Source organism: Bos indicus x Bos taurus, chromosome 18 (assembly GCF_003369695.1).
Source record: "Bos indicus x Bos taurus breed Angus x Brahman F1 hybrid chromosome 18, Bos_hybrid_MaternalHap_v2.0, whole genome shotgun sequence".
In the NCBI taxonomy this organism is placed as follows: Eukaryota; Metazoa; Chordata; class Mammalia; order Artiodactyla; family Bovidae; genus Bos; species Bos indicus x Bos taurus.
The window spans coordinates 49,256,014-49,280,095 of NC_040093.1; the positions used below are offsets into that span (position 1 = coordinate 49,256,014).

Here is a 24,082-nt window from a genome sequence, read left to right on the forward strand (position 1 = left end):
TGTTCTCTATTACTTAGGATTAGGTGATTGGTGAATGGTGTGGTTGGTTTGTGGACTGGACAGGCACTCCCAAAAGTGTCCTCTCAACCTAAATTTTTGATTTCTCTTTGGGACAGTTGTCACAGAAGTGGGGGGAAGGATGCAGACTTGATCAGATGTGCCTGGTCCTGAGAGGTGGTCTCTTTGAAGTTCTCTGATCCTTAAGTATGGAGGCATAGGAATGTGTGTATCTGAAAGAATTAGGGAGAAAAGGGGGTTTGTATGTGTAACAAACTTCAATCTGGGTCACATTAAGGCAGCAGACACATCTTCTTGGGTTCTTTTGCTGGGCTGGTACTTAGGCTTTGTTATCGGCTGGCTCCTGGTAGAAAACCTGCAATAGGCTTTTCTCCTGGTCAGCCCAAAATGGGAAAAAAGAGGGACAGAATGTCTGCTAATAAGGAAGGCTCTTAGGGGAGTTGAGGGAATTATGGGGCGTCTGACCACTCTCACCCATGGTGTGAAAGGTTAATTGGTGAAACCATATTGGCACTGATCTGGGTGGAGTAGGGGCTGCCTAACCCCATTTCAGAGTGTCCTCATCTCCTCATCTTTCTGCTGCAGAGTGAAGGTCGCTAGACCAAGAGCCCAGGGCTCTAGACTGCCATCAAGATGGTGGGTGATGGCCCCTACCTTATCTCTGACCTGGACCGGCGAGGCCAGCGGAGATCATTCACAGAGAGATATGACCCCAGCCTGAAGACCATGATCCCCGTGAGACCCTATGCAAGGTAAGTCAGGAGGAGGATTGAAGGGAGGTCTGGGCAGAACGTCCAGGAATCATTTCCAGCCCATCAGGACAGTGAACACTGCCCCTGCTTCCCACATTGCTGCTCTGTATGCTTGTAGTTTTGGCCTTCCATCCACCCATCCATTTTTAAAATTTATTGACCATTCACTTCAAGAATCCTCCTTTCCTTTGGTGGAAAGGAGGCAAGAGCAAATGTTTAAGGAGAGCTTGCCATGTGCCAGGACCTGTTTGGGTGCTTTACAAATATCTTCTCATTCACTCCTCACAACCACCCTGGAGGTGTTGTGATTATATTTATCTGATGTGTGAATAAGTGAGGCACAAATAAATAAATAACGTGCACAAAGTTAATCACGTAGATATTACTTGGTAACAAACTGCCTCTGTGCTTAGTAGCCTAAAACAATTACCATTTCTTTAGCTTGAAATTTTATAAGTGGTTCAGCAACTTGAGCTAAATAAACGGTGATTGTTTTAGGCATGACCAGATTTTCTTATGCATTGCTGGTCAGCAAGATGGCTGTGCTTCTGGGGGTGATGGGCTGGGGGAAGGCGGGCCCCATGGACTATGAACTTCCAGCAGGCTAGCCTGCATTAGGTTCACCATTTCTTTCACTGCCTTCTCTTGGCCAAATCAAGTCACATGTAAGCCCAGATTCAAGGTGTGGAGAAACAGATCTGACGTCTTGAAGGAAGAAGCTGCAAGGGTCTGGAACACAGATGGAGAGAGAGAATTGGGTTGAACTGCAGAATAGGAACCCGGGAAGTCTGATTTCCAAGCTCACATGCTTAACTATAATGTGATATTATATTACTATATGTGTATTCTTAACATTACATTAACTATAATATTTTAAAAAGCTGCTTTTTCTCAGTGGTAAAGAATCTGCCTGCCAATGCAGGAGCACAGGAGATGAGAGTTTGAATCCCATGGACAGAGGAGCCCGGGGGGCTAAAGTCTATGGGGTCACAAAGAGTCGGACATGACTGGGCAGCTGAACGCACATGCATGCAAACACACACACCTTTTCTACATGAGAAGTGCCCTATAACCTGTCCTCTGAGCAGCAGAAAGCCAAGTGACATCTCCATGGTGAGATGATATAGCCCTGCTGTCCTTCCAGAATACGTAGACCAAAGATAAACCTGTGAGCCCTCTAAGGTGAGAGGTGAAGGTTGAAGGGTCATGGCATGGGCTACCATCTTTAGTTCCAGGCAGGAGAGCTCTAAGTACCCACTGTTTTGGCTCTGTTCACAATTTTGTGGAAAGGCAGTGTGATATAGTGCTTAAGAGAAAGATGGGAGTCAGCAAGTGTTGGTCTTGATTTCTTGCTTCACCACTCACTAGCTATAAGACTTGGGTAAGTACTATAACCTCTTTTTGCCTTGATGTTCTTGTCTATGAAATGGGATCATAATGTCACCCAAATACTTGGGCTGTTGTTAGGATTATATGATATAATGCATTAAAGTTACCCTTTAGGAAATGTTTACTATGTACCAGGCACATAGCATTAATACCTTATTACTATTATTTTAGCTTGGATTCTCCCAAAAGCAGAGCATGAGTCAAAAACTTAGATGCAGGTAGCTCATTTGGGAGGTGACATCAAGGAGCAGGAGGAAAGATTTAGGGAGAGTGAGGCAGGGAAGGAGAACGTGTGTGTTGTCAGTGTCACTGCTTGTAGACATGGGGACTGGATTCTACTAGGCCCTCTCCAGAAGTGTACAATTTTCTACCCATAGGATGGGAGGTGGGGGCATTTGTCTGTGGGCTCTTATATTCCATTAGTTAGGTTTTCTTTTTGGGGGCATGGAAAGTGAAAGTGAAGTCGTGACTGACTCTGCAACCCATGGACTGTAGCCTATCACGCTCCTCCATCCATGGGGTTTTCCAGGCAAGAGTACTGGAGTGGGTTGCCATTTCCTTCTCCAGAGGATCTTCCCGACCCAGGGATTGAACCTGGGTCTCCCGCATTGTAGGCAGACGCTTTACCGTCTGAGCCATCATTAGCCCCCTGCAATTCTGGGCTACACTTATGCTCTGAGAAGACCCCGAAGGTAGTGAAAAGAGGCACAACACACCTGTGAGATGGGACACTGTCAGCAGACCCCAAGCTGCACAGCGTTGTCCTCCACGGCTGAGATTGGAGGTAAATGTGACAAAGTCTACACAAAGTCTGTGACTCAGAGCATCTTGACAGCATCTGCTACAAGTACAAAGCTCTTCCAGGGCCTGGAATATAGCGAACATTCAGCAAGTAGACTCTTATTCCATCTTATATGGTTAATTCCTCAAGGGCAGAAACACATCTCTTCCTCCTCCCTTATTGCTTTTCTTTTCCACTTCCTCTACCTCCCCTGTCCTCCTTTTTCTGCTAGCTAATATTTATATCATAGTTGTTTAGTAGCTAAGTTGTGTCCAGCTCTTGCGACTCATGGACCATAGCCCACCTCTGTAGGCTCTGTAGGCTCCTCTGTCCATGGGATTTCCCAGGCAAGAATGCTGGAGTGGATTGCCATTTCCTCCTCCAGGGATCTTCTCGACATCTCCTGCACTGGCAGGCATGTTCTTTGCCACTAGCGCCACCAGGGTAGCCCAGTATTGTGTAGTAGCTTACATACATTAATCCATTCCATCCACACGATAAACCATGAGTTTGACTTTAGCTCTTGCCTCCTTGGGCAGGCTCACCCCCACACCCTGCTCTGACCCTCCCCGTCCTCCCAAGAGCAAAAGCCAGGCGCCCAACTCCTCTGATGATCAGCTACCTGGTCTCCATTTCTTCATGCCAAATGAAGCAGGTACCTTCTTTCCCATGGGGTGGTCATTGCTAAATGTTTAACAACTGGCTCACTAAAAGAATTCCCTTGTTTGTAGCACTTCTCATTTTTTATGGTGTAAATTCTCCCACCATGGCTGATTTCAACATGTTGTCACTGATAGCAAAGTTGAGAAGGGGTGCATGGTAATAGAGTCCTATTATCTGCGCTATTTCCACCACAGAGGTCATAGACTTACATAATTGAAAGAACAGATATGAGTAAAATCCAGTAAAATAATCTAGGAAGCTATGAGTTTTGCATATTGATTGCATTTGTCTCTAAGATAATTTACTTACATTTATGTAATTTAATTTTTAATACTGGCTATGTTTAAGAACTGACTTGCAGAATTCCTAAAAATTGAACAATCAGCTCTTACAAGCTAGAAGGAGCTGGCCCAGCACACCACTGCTCACAGGGCTGTGATGTGAGTCACCACTGAGAGAGGCTATGGTTATCCCTGTAGTTAAGAATTCTAGCCAGGGACTCAAGGCAAGGACCCCAACACCCTGGGACACCGAGCGTTTTGCCCTTTCAGGTTGGCGCCCAACCCTGTGGATGACGCAGGGCTCCTCTCGTTTGCTACATTCTCCTGGCTCACACCCGTGATGGTGCGAGGCTACCAGCACACGCTGACTGTGGACACCCTGCCCCCGCTGTCGCTGTACGACTCATCCGACACCAATGCCAAAAGGTATGAGGGTCTGTTTGGTCTGTTTCGTCTAGAGAGGAGCCCACCTTGGGAAGGGACCTGCGGGCCTTTTTACATGCTCCCATTTCCCCACTGGGAAATCTACACCCACCGGTCTCGGTGGCCACTCTCCCCGGCTCCTCTCTGAGATGTGGGCTGGGCTGACTGGGCTAATATTTCACAGTTTTAACTGGCAAAATCATACTTCTCATTGGTTCCTGGCCTAGTTGCTGGGGAGGTGAATACTGGGGAGAGTTGGTGGGGAGAAAGAGCTTCTTGAGAGCTTGAGGATTCAGGACCACTCGGGCACAGCTGTCAGCTGGTTGGTAGGATCACCACATCAGGACAGGAGTGGCTGGAATCTCACTTTGCTCTGTGCTGGCTGGACTCCACCTGGGCTGCTGTCTGCTATGCCAGGCATGGTGTTTTATTTCACTTTAAAAGTTGTCATTGGACTTAAAAGTTTTTTTATTTTATTTATTTTTTAAAAATTTATGTATTTTAATTAGAGGCTAATTACTTTACAATATTGTACTGGTTTTGCCATACATCAACATGAATCCGCCACGGGTGTACACGTGTTCCCAATCCTGAACCCCCCTCCCACCTCCCTCCCCATACCATCCCTCTGGGTCATCCCAGTGCACCAGCCCCAAGCATCCTGTATCCTGCATCAAATCTGGACTGGCGATTTGTTTCTTATATGATATTATACATGTTTCAATGCCATTCTCCCAAATCATCCCCCCCGCCTCTCCCACAGAATCCAAAAGACTGTTCTATACATCTGTGTCTCTTTTGCTGTCTCGCATACAGGGTTATCATTACCATCTTTTTAAATTCCATATATATGCGTTAGTATACTGTATTGGTGTTTTTCTTTCTGGCTTACTTCACTCTGTATAATTGGCTCCAGTTTCGTCCACCTCATTAGAACTGATTCAGATGTATTCTTTTTAATGGCTGAGTAATACTCCATTGTGTATATGTACCACAGCTTTCTTATCCATTCGTCTGTTGATGGATATCTAGTTTGCTTCCATGTCCTGGCTATTATAAACAGTGCTGCGATGAACATTGGGGTACACGTGTCTCTTTCAATTCTGGTTTCCTTGGTGTGTATGCCCAGCAGTGGGATTGCTGGGTCGTATGGCAGTTTTATTTCCAGTTTTTTAAGGAATCTCCACACTGTTCTCCATAGTGGCTGTACTAGTTTGCATTCCCACCAACAGTGTAAGAGGGTTCCCTTTTCTCCACACCCTCTCCAGCATTTATTGCTTGTAGACTTTTGGATCACAGCCATTCTGACTGGCGTGAGATGGTACCTCATTGTGGTTTTGATTTGCATTTCTCTGATAATGAGTGATGTCGAGCATCTTTTCATGGGTTTGTTAGCCATCTGTATGTCTTCTTTGGAGAAATGTCTATTTAGTTCTTTGGCCCATTTATTGATTGGGTCGTTTATTTTTCTGGAATTGAGCTGCAGGAGTTGCTTGTATATTTTTGAGATTAGTTGTTTGTCAGTTGCTTCATTTGCTATTATTTTCTCCCATTCTGAAGGTTGTCTTTTCACCTTGCTTATAGTTTCTTTTGTTTTGCAGAAGCTTTTAAGTTTAATTTGGTCCCACTTGTTTACTTTTGCTTTTGTTTCCAATATTCTAGGAGGTGGGTCATAGAGGATCCTGCTGTGATGTATGTCGGAGAGTGTTTTGCCTATGTTCTCTAAAAGTTTTATAGTTTCTGGTCTTACGTTTAGATCTTTAATCCATTTTGAGTTTATTTTTGTGTATGGTGTTAGAAAGTTTTTTATTTTATATTGGAGTATACTTGGTTACAGAGAAGGTAATGGCACCCCACTGCAGTACTCTTCCCTGGAAAATCCCATGGACGGAGGAGCCTGGTAGGCTGCAGTCCATGGGGTCGCTGAGGGTCCGACACGACTGAGCGACTTCACTTTCACCTTTCACTTTCATGCATTGGAGAAGGAAATGACAACCCACTCCAGTGTTCTTGCCTGGAGAATCCCAGGGACGGGCGAGCCTGGTGGGCTGCCGTCTGTGGGGTTGCACAGAGTCAGACATGACTGAAGTGACTTAGCAGCAGCAGCACACTTGGTTAACAATGTTGTATTAGTTCCAGGTGTTACAGCAAAGTGATTCAGATATACACACACATGTATCATTGTTTTCCAAATTCTTTTCCCATTTAGGTTATTACAGAACATTGTGGACTTTCATATTACAAAATATGTTTCGGTTGAACCGAATGAAATATTTGATAATTTTGACTTGCCAAAACATACATTTCAGTGGTTCAACCTAATTCAGATTCATTACAGAAATGTTAAAGCAACAGAAGTTTAAGCAGTGGAAGTACCCCCACCATACGCCCACCCCACTCCCCAGAGGTCAACACTGTTAAATGCTGGTTTGCATCCGTCTGGAATGTTTTCTACTCTGATTAAACATACCCGGTGCTACCATCTTCTGCAGATCAATACCTCTTCTTCTTTCCTACTCACAGGTCATCTTTTTTCCTTTGAAGGAAAAATGAAGCATAGTATTTCATGGTTAGCCATTTCGCTATTTTCAGTTAAGAGTTTATATTTTTCCACAGCACAAAAACCTCCTGCTGTGTAGCCCAGCTCCTTCATGTTTCTAATGGCTGCATTGTTTTAAGCAGTGGGGAAGCTCTCAAAGTCGTCTCTCTGCATTTGTTTCTTCTGGAATTCTCCTTCTTTTTGGTCTATATGCTTGAAGGGCTGTGAGTTCCAATCATGCTCCTGCAATTGTGCCTTCGCGTCCCCTTATCCATGTCCTGAAGGAATCTCAGTCAGTGGTGGTTTCCTACAGTCCAGGGACACAGAGAGAAATGGGCTGGACCAGTGTCTGTGGAGTACCAGGTTTTCCTTCTACCTCTCTCTCTGTTTTTAACATTGCCTTCCATCTACCCAACATCAGCTCAGATCCTTTTCCAAACACATGCTTAACAACCTTAATAACATGTGATCTTCAGTCCATGCCTCTCTTTCAGACTCTGAGTTCATACACCCACCATCCAACAGGACTTGGGTGATTCACAAGTATCCTACATCAAAAGCCAAGTTCTTGATCCTCAGCCCTACCTGATGATATCCATCTCTGTTAACTCCATTCCCACAGTTCTCCTTTTCTCCCGTATCTAATTCATCTGTAAGTCCTAATGTCTCCACTGTCTACCTTTCTGTAAATTCTCAGCCACCTCCCACCTGGATGCCCATGGTCTTCCACGGTGGTCTCCCTGCTCCCGACCCTCATAACCCACTATTCTCACAGCAGCCAGATGTTCTTTTAGATATGTAAAGTGATCTTGTCACATCAGCTTAAAAACCTGCAATGCCTTCCTTTGCACTTGGAATGAAATCTAATCTCCTTCCTGAGGACTATGAGGTCCCATGAGATCTGGCCCTGCTTTGCCTCCCTGTGCCCCTACATGCCTGGCACACTGGCCTCCGTTCTGATTTTTGACATGGACAAACTCCTTCTTGCCCTGGATATTTTCTTCTTGATTTCTCTGTCACCTCCGTGTTTCTGTCACAACTGGTATTGTGCCAGGGACAGGCAGGAGGAGGAAATTAGGTCCTGGAAAGAGCCCAAATGCCAGATCCCAGCTTGTTCTGTGTCAGGGCTCTGGCCCCTGCCACTCCCATGTCCCATCCACCCTGTAAAACAATGGTCCCCAGTTATTTTGGCATCAAGGACCAGTTTTGTGGAAGACAGTTTTTCCACGGATCAGGGGTGAGGGATTGGTTTCATATTACATATAATAAGCATGTCACATTTATTGTGAACTTTATTTGTATTATTATTACATTGTGGTATATAATTAGATACTTATAGAACTCACCTTAATGCAGAATCAGTAGGAGCCCACCAGTTCAGTTCAGTTCAGTCTCTCAGTTGTGTCCAACTCTTTGCGACCCCAGGAACCCACCAGATGCAGCTTAATTGTCCCTTGCCACTCACTGATAGGGTTTTGATATGAGTCTGGAAGCAATTGATTTATTGTGGTCTCTGCAGTCAAATCTCTCTGCTAATGATAATCTGTGTTTGTAGGCACTCCCCAGCGCTAGCATCGCCACCTCAGCTCCACCTCAGATCATCAGGCATTAGGTTCTCATAAGGAGCGTGTAGCCTAGATCCCTTGCATGCCCAGTTCGCAGTAGGGTTCATGCTCCTATGAGAATCCACTGCTATCACTGATGTGACAGGAGGCAAAGTTCAGGCAGTAACATGAGTGATGGGGAACAGTTGTAAATACAGATGAAACCTGCTGCTCACCTCCTGCTCTGCAGCCCAGTTCCTAGCGGGCCACAGACTGTTATCAGTTCATGGCCCAGGGGTTGGGGACCCCTGCTGTAAAAGAAGAGAGAACTAATGCTGTTCTGAAGCTGCCACTGCCAGGGATGTGGGTTGTGGATTCTTGCAATGTTTTATCCATCAGCATAGCTTTCAACAGCAAGTGGGAGTATAAGTCCCTTTCCTTCTTCCTGTTCTTTTGTCACAGATTTCGAATCCTTTGGGATGAAGAGATAGAAAGGATGGGTCCCGAGAAAGCCTCTCTGGGCCGAGTGGTCTGGAAATTCCAGAGGACGCGTGTTTTGATGGATATCGTGGTCAACATTCTGTGCATTATCATGGCAGCCATAGGGCCGGTGAGTGCAGTGGCCCTTCTCTGGCCTTGTCTCCCAGGTCCCCAGACTGGCAAAGAATGTTATTAGTTACTTTCTCTACGAGCTGGTGGGTTTAGTACATTGTTGCACTCCTTGGGGGAGAATTTTCATAAAGCTAATCCTTGTCAAGCATGGCAGCTACCACTGAAATTAATTAAAAGGTTTGCCTCATAAAGTCTGCTTGCTGACATTATCTGAAACCTTCTGTACCTCCCTCGAACCCCAGCGCACTCTCCTCTCCCCACCACACTGTTTTACAGACAATTATCATTCACCAAATCCTGCAGCAGACCGAAAGCGTCTCCAGGAAGGTCTGGATTGGCGTTGGCCTGTGCGCAGCCCTTTTCACCACGGAGTTTACCAAAGTCCTCTTTTGGGCCCTCGCCTGGGCCATAAATTACCGCACGGCAATCCGGTTGAAGGTGGCCGTCTCCACCTTGGTTTTTGAAAACCTGGTGTCCTTCAAGATGCTGACACACATCTCTGTTGGTGAGGTAAGCTGGTCCAGAAGGAGTCTAACTTTAGGAAACTGCATTCTGAGTTTTCTGAATATGTGTGAGCTGTGCTTCCTGGATGGAATATCTGCCCCCTCTGTGGGTTGTCTGTGTCCTGTCCATCATTTCCCTTCTTCCTGCTAAGTGAAGTGGTGGACACTCAAAACACCAGAAGAATTCAGAGAAAGGAGGACTCCATTCAAGCTGGAGAATTTGGAAAGGCTTCCCTGTTCCAGTTGGAACAGGGCTTAGGGGTGACCTCATTCAATCCCTCTGATTGTCAGGGAGGACATCGAAGCAATACAGAGCATGCTATGGCATTTAATAAAATCGACTGACTAACGGATCTGATGATTCCAACTGTGTAATATTTTGGATGTCAAGTCACAACAAAGACCATGCCTGTTGGACTTTAGAGTTGACATTTCCTTAAGCCCTTAATCCTTAGCAATAAAATCTTCACCTTTTACTTGAGAATATTTCCCTGGCCAAGGGAACCCTAGGTAAGGGAGGTAAGGGAAGAGACTGTTTCTTTCAGTTGCTCTTTCAGTTTGTTTAAAGCATCCGGTATCAATTATGATTAGATTCACTTGTGTAAAACCAAAACCCCCAAATAACAGTGGGTTAAATGGGATGAATTTATTTCAGTCTACCTGAGTCTGAAAGAGGGTGATGGAGGGCTGGAATGGGGGCTTCCAGGCTCTTCTATCTTTCTTTATCACTACCTTAGTACATGGTTTTCATAATTGTTCAGGATGGAAACTGCAGGTCCAGACATCCTGGTCATGTTTCAGAGAACTGGTAGGAGGAAGCAGAGAAGAGAAAGGGATATGTCTTCCAGGTTGAGTTGGCTCCCTGTCAGAATGCACCCCCAAAGCTCCACTGGATACCTTGGCTTGTGTCTCATTGCCCTGAGCATAGCTGTATGGTCACAACACTTCCACAAAACAGGCTTGGAAATGTGGTCTTTTTCCTGGGCCCACGGATGCCCTGATTCAGCAGGGTTGTGCTAACAAGGAAGAAGGAGAGAGAGCTGTCAGGTAGACAGTGGGCTTTGCCGATGTACTCCCAGGTGGTATTTACGCCTTTCTTCACTGGGATTCTCAGTCCTAAAAGACTGGCTTCTCCAGAGTCATAGAATGAAACTCACAAGACTCACTGTGTTGGTTCTCTGATGACCTCCAGCCCCTTTAAGGCAGTTTTCCCTTTCCTTCCGCAGATGCCCCAGCCCTTCCAAAAGTCGTCAGTTGGGGAAATGCTCGGGTGGCCCTTCCAAAGCCTGAACCTGTGTGCTTTCTTTCCAGGTGCTCAATATACTATCGAGTGATAGTTATTCCTTGTTTGAAGCTGCCTTGTTTTGTCCCTTGCCAGCCACCATCCCTATCCTAATGGCTGTCTGTGCAGTGTACGCCTTTTTCATTCTGGGGCCCACAGCTCTCATCGGGATATCCGTGTATTTGCTATTCATCCCCATCCAGGTAATAGCAAGTCTTTGCAGTTGTATTTCACGCACACTCTCACTTAAGTGGGTAGAAGTCTTTGCTTCCAGGGCCTGGCCCTGAAACCTGAGCCCTTACTTTGGGCTCATGGACAGCATAGTTTTTAAAGAACTTGAATTTAAAGAACTTGAATTTGAATGCCCTGGGGAAGGGGGCATGCTTCTTCAATTTGTCAAAATCCCCAGTGCTTCCCTCGTATCCTGGTGATTCCTGCATTTGTATCACCTGGCCAGACTCAGGTTGTGTCCCCAGAGAACATTGACCACAACTCAGTGGAAGGATTCAGCTGAGAATCTCTCCCTTAGAACTTTTCCTGGCACTTACACTCCAATCCCTGGATTTTTAGGCCAACAGCAACTCAACAATTCTCTCTGAACACTGTACCTTGATTTCAGATGTTTCTGGCTAAGCTCAATTCAGCTTTCCGACGATCAGCAATTTCAGTGACAGACAAGCGAGTTCAGACAATGAATGAGTTTCTGACCTGCATCAAGCTGATTAAAATGTATGCCTGGGAGAAATCTTTTACCAACACCATCCGAGGTAGGATGAGCAACTGCTGAAAGAACCACTTAACCCGTAGAGTGTGCTTTTCCAATGGATTCTTAAGATTCTGGGTTTGGGAATTCTGGAAATGGACTGAGGGGACCTCCAAGCTGGTCTGCAGGCTTTTCAAAAGAGTATAGAGATTTTGGAATAGACCCAGGCATCTCTTCTAGGGAAACCAAAGCTTAGTAGGTGAGTGGCATATGGTTTAGCCATACTGAGGCTGGTGAGTGCTTATACTGGCCAGCTACCCTTCACAAAAATAATCCACTAAAGCGTTATGAGTAGAAGAGCTGGCTCAGGCTACTTCGTTGACTTGGAAGCTATCCATATGGGCACATGCACGCACTCACACTTATACACGTGTCCCCTCCATGCTGGCAGCAGCCTCATCAGGATTGGATGTCCCACTGACTTGACATGCTTTAGGCAGATAGGAGAATGCATATATAGCTGTTTTGTTTTAAAGATGATATTTAAAACTCTCAATCAAATAAAAATGCAAATCTAATTGCAGGAACATTTACATAACTGCTGACATAGACTCAGGTGGTTGACCAGTTAATGATCCGAACCACTGTTACAGCCGACTCTCTGGATCTACAATTACACTTGTAGACCAGCCTGTAATTGGACCCAAAGTTGTGTATCCACAGTTTTGAAAGTGGCTTTAGAAAATCTGCTTTTGAGCTTGCCGAAGGAAGTGTCCCAGGTGGGGACACTGGCAGCCTTATGTACCATCTTTCAAGAGCCAGCAATACTTCCGTGCACATTGAACTCACTTTAATACAGTTTATTTGATGTGATTATATTTGATTCCATTTTATGTAATTCAGTGTAACTCAATTTAATTCAATAAATATGTACCAAGTTTCTACTATGTACAAGGCCATGGGAGTCACACAAAATAATTAGAAAGGATCTCTGTTTTTAAAATGGAGGAAGGATGAGCTAAGTTCAAAAATAGCTATCAGGTTGTTGGCTCTACTTCTAGAATATACCCAGAATCTGTCTACTTCTCTTCATTCCACAGCCACCGCAGTCCAAGCCAATATCCTCTCCCTTCCCATTTATGGAAAGAACTTCTAGATGCAACCTCTGCTTTCTGCCTGCCCCGTAAAATCCACGATGCACTCAACAGCCAGAATGACCTTTTAAAAATGTCAGTCAGATCCTGTCTCTCCCCTGCTGAAAAATCTTTAGTGACTTCTTTTCACACTTAAATGTTTTCAAATTTAGGACTTCTGAATGAAGTCCAGATTCCTTCCAACTGCCTGTTGGATCCAGCACCATCTGACCCCTGCTGACCTCCTGACCTCATCACATCTTATCCCAGGCCTTGATAACTCTGCACGAGCCACTCGAATCTTCTGTTTTTAAAACAGCATCCACATCCATTCATGGCTCCGGAGCTCTGCAGTTGCTGTTCCCTCTGCCTCGAATGTCTTCTGCTAGATGTTCGTGCTGACTTTATCTTAACTGTGGGTCTCCTAAAGTAATGACAGTGACGCACGAGGCCTTCCTCACCACAGTCCCAAGCAGGTCCACTCCGTCTTTAACTCTTGGTCTTGTCACCCTGTTCATTTCTTTCATATCACCCAACACAGTTTGTCGGAGAAGGCAATGGCACCCCACTCCAGTACTCCTGCCTGGAAAATCCCATGGACGGAGGAGCCTGGTAGGCTGCAATCCATGGGGTTGCTGAGGGTCAGACACGACTGAGTGACTTCACTTTCACTTTTCACTTTCATGCACTGGAGAAGGAAATGGAAACCCACTCCAGTGTTCTTGCCTGGAGAATCCCAGGGACGGGGAAGCCTGGTGGGCTGCCGTCTATGGGGTCACACAGAGTCAGACATGACTGAAGTGACTTAGCAGCAGCAGCAGCAGCAACACAGTTTGTAATGATCTTATTTACTTGTTTGTTTCTTGTCTATTGCTCCTCCTGGAAAAGCTTAGACCCTCTTTACCCCTGTATTCCCTGGAACCAGGCACAGCCCCTGGCATATAGTAGACATCAGATTAAAATTTATTAAAAATAATAGGCAAACATGAATTAATTATAGAATGAAATGAGTAAAAGGCCACAAAAGAAACTGAGAGGAGATCCATGGGCATGAGAGATGAGGAAAAGCCTCCTGGCAGGGGCCCTGAAGGACAGGACGGATGTGGACACCGCAGGAGCTGGGGAAGCCCCACTGGGCAGGAGCAAAGGCCTAGAGGCTGTGCTTGGAGAGGAGGTGGCTGCTGTTCTCGAGGGGAAGGGTGTGTGGACAGTAAGTGTTGAATCCCAGGAGAACTGGATTCTAATTCTGCCCTGACCTCTTAAAGAGCAAGTCACTTAGCCCAGGAAGACTTTCCTCTACTGTCAGGGGGGCATAGTGATGGCTTCTCCTGTGTCACGTGGTGGGGAGAGCGGGTTAATGAAAGCCTGCCTGTGCAGGGCTCAGCCCAGCACATGGTCCATAGGCCACACTGCCCGAGCAGGGCTGTGGCAGCATGCTGCTAACGTGGAAGGGTTTTTGTGGAGGAGGCTAGTGTTGCTGTTGAGGACTTTAAACACCAGGGGAGGAGCGCTTGAATTCTATCCGAAAGCAGTACAGAGTCTTGGTATCATCTGGACTACGGAAGGCAGACACGTTCTTTGGGTTTTGTAGCTGTTCCTGAGACACAGGGCAGGGGCCTCAATCTGGCAGTCTTCAGGCTGGCATATGTGTTTTGTTTGGCTCCTACAGTACTTTAACTTTTTCTATTAGTTCCCAAGATTTAAATGTAGGGCCATGTCTCACAAAATTCCAGATCTCAGACTTCAGAACAGTCTAGCGAGCCTGGGACACCCTCGCTCTGGTCTTGCTCTCTGCCCACTCCCTTCATTTACATTGCTTACCTGTAGGCATCTGAGCGTACGATTCCTAACACACAGGGAATCAGATCGGAAAGGACCTTGGAAGCCATCCAGCAATGGCAGCTGACAAGCACTGAGCCCCAGTGCATGCCGGCATTGTACTCAGGGCTGTCTGTGTTTCCTCTCATTTAAAGTTCTCAGCAGGAGCCCTTAACACTAATTTGCAGGAGGATCCAGCAGAAGTTATGCCTTTTTTTTTTTTTTTTAAATTGAAGCAGGTGGCGCTAGTGGTAAAGAACATGCCTGCCAAGGCAAGAGCTGTAAGAGATGCAAGTTGAATCACTGGGTTGGGAGAAGGGCACGGCAACCCATTCCAGTATTCTTGCCTGGGGAATCTCATGGACAGAGAAGCCTGGTGGGCTACAGTCCCTAGGGTTGCAAAGAGTCGGGCATGACTGAAGTGACTCAGCATGCTCACACACAGTTGATTTGATTTACAGTGGTGTGTTAGTTTGGGGTATACAGCAAAGTGATTCAGTTATGTATATATATACATATAGGTTTCCCAGGGGGCTCAGTGGTAAAGAACCTACCTGCCAATGCAGGACACAAGAGATGTGGGTTCGATCCCTGAGTTGGGAAGATCCCCTGGAGGAGGGCATGGCAATCCACTCCAGTATTCATGCTTGGAGAATTCCATGGAAAGAGGAGCCTAAGTGGGCTACTACGGTCCATAGGGTGACAAAGAGTCGGACATGACTGAAGTGACTCAGCACACATGTATATGTATATATTCATGTGTGGATGACATGGAAAAGAATCTGATATTTTTCAGCTTCTTTTCCAGTATGGTTTATGGTAGTTTAGTGGCTAAGTCATGTCCAACTCTTGTGTTTAGTTGCTAAGTCGTGTCCGACCGAGTCATGTCTGACCAAGTCGTGTCTGATTTCCCAGATAAGAATACTGAAGTGGGTTCCTGTGCCTTTCTCCAGGGGATCTTCCCAACTCAGGGATCCAACCATCACCTAAAGGAACTGGGTGGATCCTTTGCCAGTGAGCCACCTGGGAAGCCCAAGTATCTGTTAAGACCAAACTCACAATTTATCCATCTCCCTACCTCTTCCTCTTTGGTAACCGTAACTTTGTTTTATATGTCTGTAAGTCTGTTTCTACTTCATAAATAAATTCATTTGTATTATTTTTTAAGATTCCACATATAAGTGATGTCATATATTTGTCTTTTCTGACTTTACTTAAAATTTTATATTATGATAATCATCCATGTTGTTGCAAATGGCAATGTTTCATTCTTTTTTATGACTGAGTAATATTCCATTGGATTTCCCTGGTGGCTCAGATGATAAAGAATCTGCCTGCAATGCAGTAGACCGGGTTTGATCCCTGGGTTAGGGAGATCCCTCAGAGAAGGGAGTGGTTACCCTCTCCAGTATGCTTGCCTGGAGAATTCAATGGACAGAGGAGCCTGGCAGGCAACAGTCTATGGGACTGCCAAAAGTTGGACACTACTGAGTGATTAACACTTTCAATATTCCATTGAGTAATATGTTTCTTAATGCTGGTGCTTGACATGCAAATTAAGACCACTATGGACCATTTCTATTTACTAGGTATAAGGAAGAAGGAAAGGAAGTTACTGGAAAAAGCTGGATTTGTCCAGAGTGGAAACTCAGCATTGGCCCCCATTGCATCGACCATTGCCATTGTGCTGACATTCACCTGCCACATCCTCCTGAGACGCAAGCTCACCGCCCCTGTGGTAAGTGCCTCTCTAGAACTGGCCTCTTCTGAACCAAACTCTGCCAAGTGCCAGATGGGTAGCTCCTCCCCACCTTTGCCCAGCCCTGGCACCAGAACACCTTATCATGGTGAGCCAGGTGACACCAGAATTCCATCCCAACTTCTAAAACCAGTACTTGGGCTAACAGGGAGAAGAGGAGAGCTTAGTAGCAATTCTTGTTTAGTCTACAGGATAGGGATAGTAGTTAATGTTGGAACACAGTTTTACATTTGGAAAACAAAACTGAAGCCAAAGGAGCCCTTTGTTCATATGTATACATATATATGACAGGAGCAGAGTTTGTGGAAGTTCTCTGGGTGGGAGGAGGTGTTGGTGTTGGAAGAAGCAGTATGGTGTCTAGATCAGAGTCCCCCTTGTTTGAATCCCCGCTCCACTCTTTGCTGTGACTTACAGCAGTTCATGGAGCCTCTCTTGCTTCAGCTTTATCATCTGTAAATGGGGTGATGACACTCTCTATGGCTGTGAAGACAGAAGTTCTTTTACACAAAGCACATGGGCCAGCGCCTGGAATGCAGCAAATTCTGCAGAAGTGTTTGCTCTTCTTATTACCCTGATGCTCACCCAGGCCAGGCATAACTGAGTTGAAAGCCTCAGAGGGAGAATTGGATTGAAGTTGCGGGGGGTCTTGAATTACAAGGGGGTTGTGCATTCAAAGGTAAACCTGAGCTAGAGGGGGAATGGCTCCGAACTGAAATAAACAAACAGATATTGAACAAGTGTCTGAAGGGCAAGTGGTTGGAGGAAAAAACACAGAGGCAAGAAAAAGAGAGAGAGAAAAGTAAATAAACTAGGAGAAGTATGCTCACAGGGGAAGAATTGCACCAAAATCAGGGATCTGGAGGGAAGGTGGGGGGAACATTTGAGAAAGCAGGATCTCTTCTGGTGCATCCATTGTAAGGCTGTCAGTCCCATTACTGCCCATGTTTCTTTAGAAGGTACTTTTTTGCACAGTTTTCTGTCACATACACACACACACACACACACACACACACACTCTGGGAGCTTGAACCTAGCCACAAACCCAAAGCCGGTATGAATGTCAATGATGATTGTACTGGAGCCTGAATGAATGCTACCTGGTTCTTGTAACTGCTGTCTATGATCCCAAGCCAAAATCTTTTTTTCCCCCCAGAACACACCAAGCAAATTAATTTGAAGCCAAATTGAGTGCATGTAGTTAGTATTTTCTAAAACAATGATTTAGAAGAAATCTAGATCCAGAGCAATTTGCCTGAATGCTAGGCTTGTATTTCTTTAGACTAATAATCCTTGCAGTCTGCTTCTCTGCCAGAGTCACATCAGTAGGAGGTCAGCCCTGAGGTGCTGTCACATCAGGCAGCCTGGGGGCTCTGGGTTTCCTGAGCCAAGAGGTGCTTTGGAACCTGGAAGAGCTGAGTTCTCTTTGGGGATGTATTTAGGATCAGATGTGATGAAGGTGGCGGAGGGCAGGTTTCCCCAGGGGCTCAGTGGTAAAGAATCTGCCTGAAAGGCAGGAGCCACAGGAGATGCATGTTTGATCCCTGAGTCGGGAAGATCCCCCAGAGGAGGGCATGGCAACCCACTCCAGTATTCTTGCCTGGAGAATCCCATGGACAGAGGAGCCTGGTGGGCTATAGTTCATGGGGTCGCAAAACGTCCGACATGACTGAAGCGACTGAACTCGCTCGTGATGAAGGGAGCATCCTTCATCATGCTCTTAATGAACTACGTGGGATTAGTTGACACCTGGGAGCCCTGTCCACAGGGCCCATTCAGCAGCAGGAAGGATTACTCCAGATTTGTTGAAGGAAGTTGTGTTTTTAATTTCTTAGATGGGTGGTTAGGGAGAGGCTGCTAATTACAAGTCGGGCAGATGAGAAGATGAAATCTGAGAGATGAGATCATGTCCCCCCTGGGGCACTCACAGAGCAAGGAAACTTGTCTTCACTAAAGCCGTATGATATTAGCCACCCACTAGGCAGGGCTCAGTGGGGAAGGCCCTAGTGAAGAGGAGGATTTTTTTGGAAATGGCGGTGGAACAAAGGCCCTCAAATCAGTCCCTTATGAGTGTGTGGAGGTAGAACATGGAGGCCAGCCCCTGAGGGCAGGAGAACGAGCAACCAGCCTAGGCCAAGCACATCATTGCAGGGAGCTTCCACCTTCAACACTGGCCTGTGTGGTGTATAAAAGGATGCTCTATCTCTGAAGGGTCAGATGTCTCTGAGAGAAGGGGACGATTTAGGAAAATCTGCATAAGGTTTCAGTGAATTGTCTAGGCCAAATAAGCATGTGGGATGGATGGGGCTTTCCAAATGCACTCAATTAGAGGCCCTTCTCGGACTTTATCCTCTGGACTGACAGAGATAAGGGGATAAGTTTCCCACCATGTTGATGAAAATCCAAAACCAAAATAGATTAAGATGTTGATATCTTTAATTTGCCAACCCATGATTTCTGAGCCATGAAATGAGAAAATTGTTCCTCTGAGAATCCCAACTGTGCTACTGTTTCTCATTCCAGCAAGTTTAATCCCCATGGACTTAATGGTTCAAAGGCAAGGCAACATCCCATCTTAAACTCTATACCTCTCTTTTGTTCTTCAGGCATTTAGTGTGATTGCCATGTTTAACGTAATGAAGTTTTCAATTGCAATCTTACCTTTCTCGGTCAAAGCAGCGGCTGAAGCCAATGTCTCTCTAAGGAGAATGAAGGTATAACTAACACTGGGTGAGTAGGGAAGAGAGATCTCATTTTTGGGTGGGAAAATTCTCAGGGAAGGGGAGGCTGGGGCTTCCCAGGTGGCGCTAGTGGTAAAGAACCCGCCTGCCAATGCAGGAGAGACAGGAGAGGCTGGTTCGATCCTTGGGTCAGGAAGAGTCCCTGGAGGAGGACATGGCAACCTACTCCAGTATTCTTGCCTGGAGAATCCCATGGACAGAGGACTCTGGTGGGCTACAGTCCAGGGGGTCTCAAAGAGTCGGACATGACTGGAGCAACTTAGCATGCATGCATGTGTCAACCCTTTGGAAGGCTGGGTCATTGGTTTGGTGGATACTGGGAGAAGACCCTCCATTCAGTATTGGATACATAAATATGCATCAAGCAGGATAGAGGCAGAATATTATAGGTGACCTGTTCTTTTAGTAAAAGTAAGATGGAGTCTCCGCTCAGGGAGATGATGTTCCTGACCCTCTACTCTTTTTCCAAGCTATAAATCTTGAGTTGTTCCAGGAGTGGAGTTCAGTCTGCACTGAGCCATCCCCCCTTGCCTATCTAGTTTGTCCTATGATGGTGACAGAGTGATGATAGCCTGGGGGCACCATATTTATACACCCATTTAGCCACTCTGTTTTTTTTTAACTTACCCATTCACCAAAGATTTATGAGTGCCAAACAGGATAAACCAAAAGAGGACCGCACCAAGACACTTTGCAGTTAAAGTGGTAAAAGGCAGCAGGGACTTCCGAAGTGGAGCAGTGGTAGAGAATTCACTTGCCAATGCAGGATATGCAAGAGATGCAGATTCAGTCCCTGGGTTGGGAAGATCCTCTGGAGTAGGAAATGGCAACCAACTTTAGTATTCTTGCTTGGAGAATTTACATGGAGAGAGGAGCCTGGCGGACTACAGTCCACAGGGTCACAATGAGTCAGACACAACTGAGGGACTCAGCATGCACATTAAAAGCAGCAAGGGGAAAGCAACAAGTTATATACAAGGGAACTCCCATAAGGCTAACAGCTGACTTCCACAGAAACTCTGCAGGCCAGAAGGGAGTGGCACAGTATATTTAAAGCGATGAAAGGGAAAAGTCTACAACCAAGAATAATCTACACAGCAAGGTTCTCATTCAGATTTGTTGGAGAGATCAAAAGCTTTACAGATAAGCAAAACTAAAAGAGTTCAGAACCATAAAACGTTTTATAAGAAATGTTAAAGGGACTTTTCTAAGCTGGAAAGAAAAGGCTACAACTAGAAACATGAAAATTACAAACAAAACAAGCTCATCAATAAAGGCAAATATACAGTAAAGGTAGTAAGTCAACAAGGTACAAAGTTAGGAGGAAGGTTGAAAGACAAAAGTATTAAACTAATCTAAATCCACAATAAACAGTTAAGGGATAACAAAACAAAAAGATGTAAAATACGCAAAACAGCACTCATGAGGGGAGGAGAATAAAAACACAGGGTTCTTAAAATGCATTTGAAATGAAATGATTAAAATAATCATGTGTTCATATATAGATTGCTAGATATAAACCTCATAGTAATCACAAATCAAACATCTATAAGAGATACACACACAAGAGAAAGGAACCCAAACATAACACTAAAGATAATTGTCAAATCACAAAGGAAGAGAACAAAAGAAGAGAGGAAGTTTTTTTTCTCAAAAAATTAAAAACAGAACTGCCATATGACCAGGAAGTCTGGAGTAAATATGTGAAGAAAACAAAAACATTAATTTGAAAAGATACATGCACGTGTACCCCACTGTTCATAGCAGTGTTGTTTATAAAAGCCAAGATATGGAAGGAACCTAAGTGTCCATTTATAGATGAATGAATAAATAAGATTGTGGTACATATATACAGTGGAATACCACTCAGCCATAAAAAGAATGGAATTTTCACATTTGCATCAACATGGATAGATTTGGAGGGCATTACGCTAAGTGAAATAAGTCAAAGAAATACAAATACTGAACAATATCACTTATATGTGGAATCTAAAGAAAACCACATAAAACCCTGACTATAACAAAAAAGAAACAGATTCACAGATACAGAGAAAAAATTAGTGGTCATCAGTGGGAAGATGGAAGGGGGAAGGGGCAAGGTAGGGGTAAGGGAATTAAGAGCTACAAACTACTGTGTATAAAATAGATAAGGTACAAAGGTATATTATACAGCACAGGGAACAGGGAATATAGCCAATATTTTATAATAAATTTAAATGGCATATAATCTATAAAAATTTGCAATCTCTATATTGTACATGTGAGACTAATATAATATTGTAAATCAATTATACTCTGATTTTAAAAAAAGATTTCCTGTGTGCTTCCATATACACAGCATTGTGGAAAATGCAAATACAAAGAAGAGGGTTTTTACTCTGAAAAGCCTCCAATCTAGTATAGGACCAGGTACCCCAGCAACTGCTATATGCAGTAAGGATGTGATGTGCAGGAAAGATAGATTAAGTGGCTTTGAAGTTGAAGCAAGAAAAGGAAAGAAGGAGAGAATTTCAGTCAAGAGAGCAACATGTTCAGATGTCTGAACTGATGGAAAGATCTTATTCACTCAAGCCTGAAATGTAGATGTTGTTTTAAATGTCTTAGGGTGGCGCTAGGGGTAAAGAACCTGCCTGCCAATGCAGGAGACGTAAGACACATGGGTTCAATCCCTGGGTCGGGAAGATCCCCTGGAGGAGGGCCTGGCAGCCCACTCCAGTATTCTTGCTTGGGAAATCCCATGGACAGAGCAGCCTGGTGGGCTACAGTCTGTGGGGTCGAAAAGAGTCGGACGCGACTGAGTGCGTGCACGTGGGTTCCTGCATCCCTCTTCTCCCGTTCCATCCATATCCAACCAGTCATGAATCTTGCTGACTCACCTCGTGATTACTGAATTCCTTCAAGTTTAAGAGGTACCATTTGTAAGACTCAATTGGAAGATTGCATCATTATTACTTTTTGAATAAGACCCAAGTCGATCTCATCACATTATTTGTCTTAGGCTAGAGGAAAAACTCTATGTCTTGACTCCTCACCTCCACTCTGTCCCTAGTGGGCATCACCCACTAGGCATGGGGATCACCTTCATTTAAGGCCTCATAGTCTCTCACCTGAAGTACCACAGTGACTTAAGAACCAATCATCTTTTTCCACAGTTGTCCTTTTCAAATCCATGCTGCACTGTTAATTGAGCTGTTAAATGATTTGTCTGATCACTGATATTAACCTGCTTGAAATCCTTGTCCTTCACCCTCCAGGGCTGAGCCCTTGATCAGCGGGTCCTCAGTTATATCTCCACCTCATTTCCTTTCTACCTTGGGCTCTGGGCCTGGTGATCCTGAATTTCTTGCTTCATAACCCTTCTTGCTGAAAACCACACTATTGCATGTTTCCTTGCATTTGCTTGCGCTGTGCCCTCTACTATAAGATAAAGCTCTCCTCCCCTCCCCTCCCTCATCACGGCCTATACAACACTGTAAGGACTCAGCTCGGGCATGATACATGGGTCTCCAGGATGGGGATCAAGGATCCCACCTCTGACAGTTATAGGGTGCAGTCCCTATTACATTTCACGGAAATGACCCATGGGTGTTCCCGTCTCCTACGAGACTGCAGTCTCTTCAAGGACAGGAAGAGTGCTTTATTGATACTTGCATTTCTGTTGCTTACTCCAGAATCTAGCATAGAATAAGCACTTGGCAGGTGTTTTGTTGAACTGAGCTGAGTGGGGACTTAGGAAGGCGACACAGCAGAGGCTGAACATGTGACCTTAGTTTCATAAGCATCAGTGCCAAGCAATAAAGCCCACTGCCCAGACTGGCATAAACTGGCCCTCGTGGGCGTGAGGGTAAAAATGTAGCTGGAATCAGCATTCTCCAATGTGGGTGACCCAGATAGGCCTTGTGGTTAAAGAGTTGTCTGTCCTGGATAGTATGAGCTAGTGGACTATTTTTGTTTCAGCTTTTCCTGGGGGGAATATCTTCAGAATACCTTTCCTGGATGTCCCAGGTAGAATTGCCAAGATTGTGATTTGGGGTCATTAGAAGATATATTGGGATGATTCTTGCAAATGGATGACATCTGCCAAGTTAATTTTGTTTCTTTAATCTTAGAAAATTCTCATAGCTAAAAGCCCCCCATCTTACATCACCCAACCAGAAGACCCAGATACTGTCTTGCTTTTAGCAAATGCCACCCTGACATGGGAGCAAGAAACCAGCAGGAAAAGTGGCCTAAAGAAGATGCAGAACCAGAAAAAGCATTTTCTCAAGAAACAGAGGCCAGAGGCGTACAACTTGAGTCCATCAGCTCAGGGAGCCCCTGATGAGGAGGAGCGATATGACAGCCCCAAATCAGTTCTACACAATATAAGCTTTGTGGTGAGAAAGGTGGGTATGTGTTCCAAAGGTGTGGCCTGAATATGGTTCAGTTTGAGCAGGAGGTGGTGGTGGGATGTCTCCATTTCTCCCTAAATTTTAAAGCTAGTAAATCAGCCATGGAGTTATCGCTCCAAGCTGAGAGAATACCGTGGTCTTAGTGGTTCTTTGTGCTGATCTTCAAATTTCAGAGGAGTTGGCAACCAGTTCCAGGGTTGAACGGACACTCCATTTCAGGTGGCTAGACTCAAACTGACTAGCCTTCATAAATCTTTTTGGATTTGTTGTTAATTTCACATTGGAGTCCTATGATAGATTGTAATAGCTGACAATTACGAGCAATTTCTATTTACCAGGTACTAAATGAACTCATTTAACCACCCCAGTGGCCCTATGAGATGGGTCTATAGCCACCCCACTTGATGACTGAGGAACCAGAGGCACAGCAGGTTAAATACCTTGTTCAACCCACGCAGCTCGAAAGTGACAGAAGAGGGCTTCACACCCTGGGCGCCTGGCCCCACAGTCTGCACTTAACCATTATGAGACGCTGCTCTTGTGAAAAAACGAAATGAGAGCAATAAGCGGCCCAGCAACAGAAGCCAGCCAGAGTCTGCTGCCTGCCCCCTCGGGATTGCGGGTGGGGTAGAGTGTTTAGAGAAGCTCTGCATTTGGGGAATGTCTGACCTTCTCCTGCGTGTGGTTTTCTTGCCCTGGGAACTCAGCAGCCGTGCTCCCTGGATGGCAGTGTTGATTTTGTTGCAAAGGGCT

At 45.2% G+C, this 24,082-nt stretch overlaps 1 protein-coding gene across 1 annotated transcript in view; it reads left to right on the top strand.

Moving 5' to 3' along the window:
• The first annotated feature begins 651 nt into the window (after positions 1-651).
• The window catches only part of ABCC12 (ATP binding cassette subfamily C member 12), a 61,535-nt gene continuing 38,104 nt past the window's right edge, over positions 652-24,082 (top strand). Inside the window, exons 1-9 of the mRNA XM_027514464.1 lie at positions 652-770; positions 4,155-4,310; positions 8,853-9,000; positions 9,279-9,512; positions 10,817-10,990; positions 11,407-11,554; positions 16,031-16,179; positions 18,804-18,911; positions 23,048-23,323. Of these exons, the coding sequence (XP_027370265.1) occupies positions 652-770; positions 4,155-4,310; positions 8,853-9,000; positions 9,279-9,512; positions 10,817-10,990; positions 11,407-11,554; positions 16,031-16,179; positions 18,804-18,911; positions 23,048-23,323 (1,512 nt within the window). The remainder of the gene's footprint in view (positions 771-4,154; positions 4,311-8,852; positions 9,001-9,278; positions 9,513-10,816; positions 10,991-11,406; positions 11,555-16,030; positions 16,180-18,803; positions 18,912-23,047; positions 23,324-24,082) is intronic.